Here is a 1990-nt window from a genome sequence, read left to right as displayed (position 1 = left end):
CAGTGCTGGGGGAGTAAATTTTCAGCAGTTTTCATTTTTGGGCGAAAGATTCCCTTAAACATGATACATATCATTTGAAAAATCTTGAAAAAATTCTAATACATATCATTTGAAATGCATGCCTGTGTTATCTTTTTTCTGTAATGATACAAAAACACCTGGAACATTTTCTGTGTTAAAGGTGAACATGTTTCTTGCGTCCTTTGTGTTACAGGTTTAAAGTTGTAGAGCTGATCTGTTACGTAGCAATGGGTGTTTTCCCCGCTCTTGTCATCCTCTCTATGGTAAGAAAAGGAATGCTTATGTTATGACAGACTAATTATAAATAAATTCAATGTCTGTCTGTTTTCTTTATAGGCAGACAGGTCAGGTCTGTGTGAGCTGTTGGTTGGTGGCGGGTGTTATGTGTTGGGCATGGTGTTCTTTAAAAGTGATGGAATAGTGCCCTTTGCTCACGCTATATGGCACCTGTTTGTTGCAATGGGATCAGGCATCCATTACTATGCCATCTGGAAGTACCTGTACACACCTGTCAATCAACCAACCAGTACGGCCCGGTGACACACACATGCATACACCTAACCACAAAATCATTTGAATATATATTTGTCACAAAAGTGCTACTAAAGCATAAGCAGTATTGTTTATTTGCTCTGTTGTGTTTTTGCTAGCGAACGGTTTGACTGATGTCATTCTTGTCACTTATTAATAGGTCTTTAACTAGCACATACAACAGAAATTACGTCTAGCCTTTGTGAGACTGCAGGCAGCAGGGGTCATTTTGGACCTGAGGCCGTGTGGATCCAGAACAAGAACGTTTCTAGAAAACTATGGAGGTATTACATGAAGGTTTAAAATTGTTTTTTTTTAAGTGAAGGTAAAATCACTGCCAGATATTTGTAAAAACATTTATCCTGGATAGTAATTACTTGACAACAGTTTAAAGGTTTTTCTGTAGTGTCTTTAAACCGACTTGGGATTATTCCACTAATTCTGCCACTGCCAGTGTGGAGATTGTCTTATTCCTGTCAGAAATATGAGTACATTTCGTATTACTGTACACAGTATCAATTCTCCATGCTTCTAGTTTAGTTCTAGTCTGTTGCATTTTTGGATGTGTAATGTCTTTGGAAAAATGCCACAAGTGCTTGATGACTATGTCCAGGGAAAAATTTGCCTGGGCTGGTCATCTGATTTCATGGTTTAATGGAAAAGTTCAGACTCTCATATTATGATTGTGCTTTTTTTTTTTGGTGACTTTAAAATGTGTTTCATGTGATAACATCTATTTATTGATTTTAATCAAGTCAAAGTATTATTTAACATTTTAATTAATATTAAATGACTGAATCACCATGAATACATCACAGGATTACACCAACAAATAATTGAACACATAGGAAAATAGCTCACTTTTTACAGTTTTTACAGCATTGAGACTTGCGTGGTGCCAATTTTAGGCTTTTGCCTGATTTACTGCATTCCATGTCAGTGAAAATCTGAAAACAAGTGTTTTATTTTAGTTGTTATTTATTCATTTCAATTTACAGCGGCTGTAGATGTTGTATTACAGATCATTTTATATGAGTAACTTAATAGGGTATGAAAAACATCAGCTATTTGTCTTCATCATTTAAAGGTTTCGCAAACAGGAGTAAAAACTACATTTTGAGAGAATACTGATGTACTGACTTTAGTCAGATTCACCTCAGGCCAGTTTGAGAGTCATTAAAGAAACAATGCACCCAAAACTGAAACCTGTAAGCGTTTACTCACACCTGTTTAGTTCCCTACCTGCATTTTTGTCTTTCTTCTGTAGAATACTAAATTAAATGTTTAGCGGAATGTCCAGGCTGCTCTTTTTTTATGGAAGCTTGTTTCCACCACAGGGTGAAAAAAGGCAGTTGTGACATTTTTAGGGCTGCAAAACGATTAATCGCGATTAATCGCATTCCAAATAAAAGTTTATGTTTAAATACTACATTTGTGT

At 35.8% G+C, this 1990-nt stretch overlaps 1 protein-coding gene across 1 annotated transcript; it reads left to right on the top strand.

Moving 5' to 3' along the window:
* The first annotated feature begins 219 nt into the window (after positions 1-219).
* Positions 220-758, top strand: LOC107683154 (monocyte to macrophage differentiation factor 2-like). Its single transcript, XM_016479231.1, has 3 exons — positions 220-284; positions 358-547; positions 713-758. Exons 1-3 carry the CDS (start codon positions 249-251, stop codon positions 718-720), a joined length of 234 nt encoding a protein of 77 aa, XP_016334717.1. The 5' UTR covers positions 220-248; the 3' UTR covers positions 721-758.
* The last annotated feature ends 1232 nt before the right edge of the window (positions 759-1990 follow it).

The sequence above is a fragment of the Sinocyclocheilus anshuiensis genome, unplaced genomic scaffold, assembly GCF_001515605.1.
Source record: "Sinocyclocheilus anshuiensis isolate Anshui unplaced genomic scaffold, SAMN03320099.WGS_v1.1 C32993078, whole genome shotgun sequence".
Classification (NCBI taxonomy): domain Eukaryota; kingdom Metazoa; phylum Chordata; class Actinopteri; order Cypriniformes; family Cyprinidae; genus Sinocyclocheilus; species Sinocyclocheilus anshuiensis.
The sequence above is the reverse complement of the archived record's forward strand: the minus strand, read 5'-3'. Positions and strand labels throughout refer to the sequence as shown.

Coding starts and splice junctions, on each gene's coding strand:
- LOC107683154 (XM_016479231.1), top strand. CDS start 249: ATGGGTGTTTTCCCCGCTCTTGTCATCCTCTCTATG. Junction 285..357: donor CTCTTGTCATCCTCTCTATG/GTAAGAAAAGGA, acceptor TTTTCTTTATAG/GCAGACAGGTCAGGTCTGTG.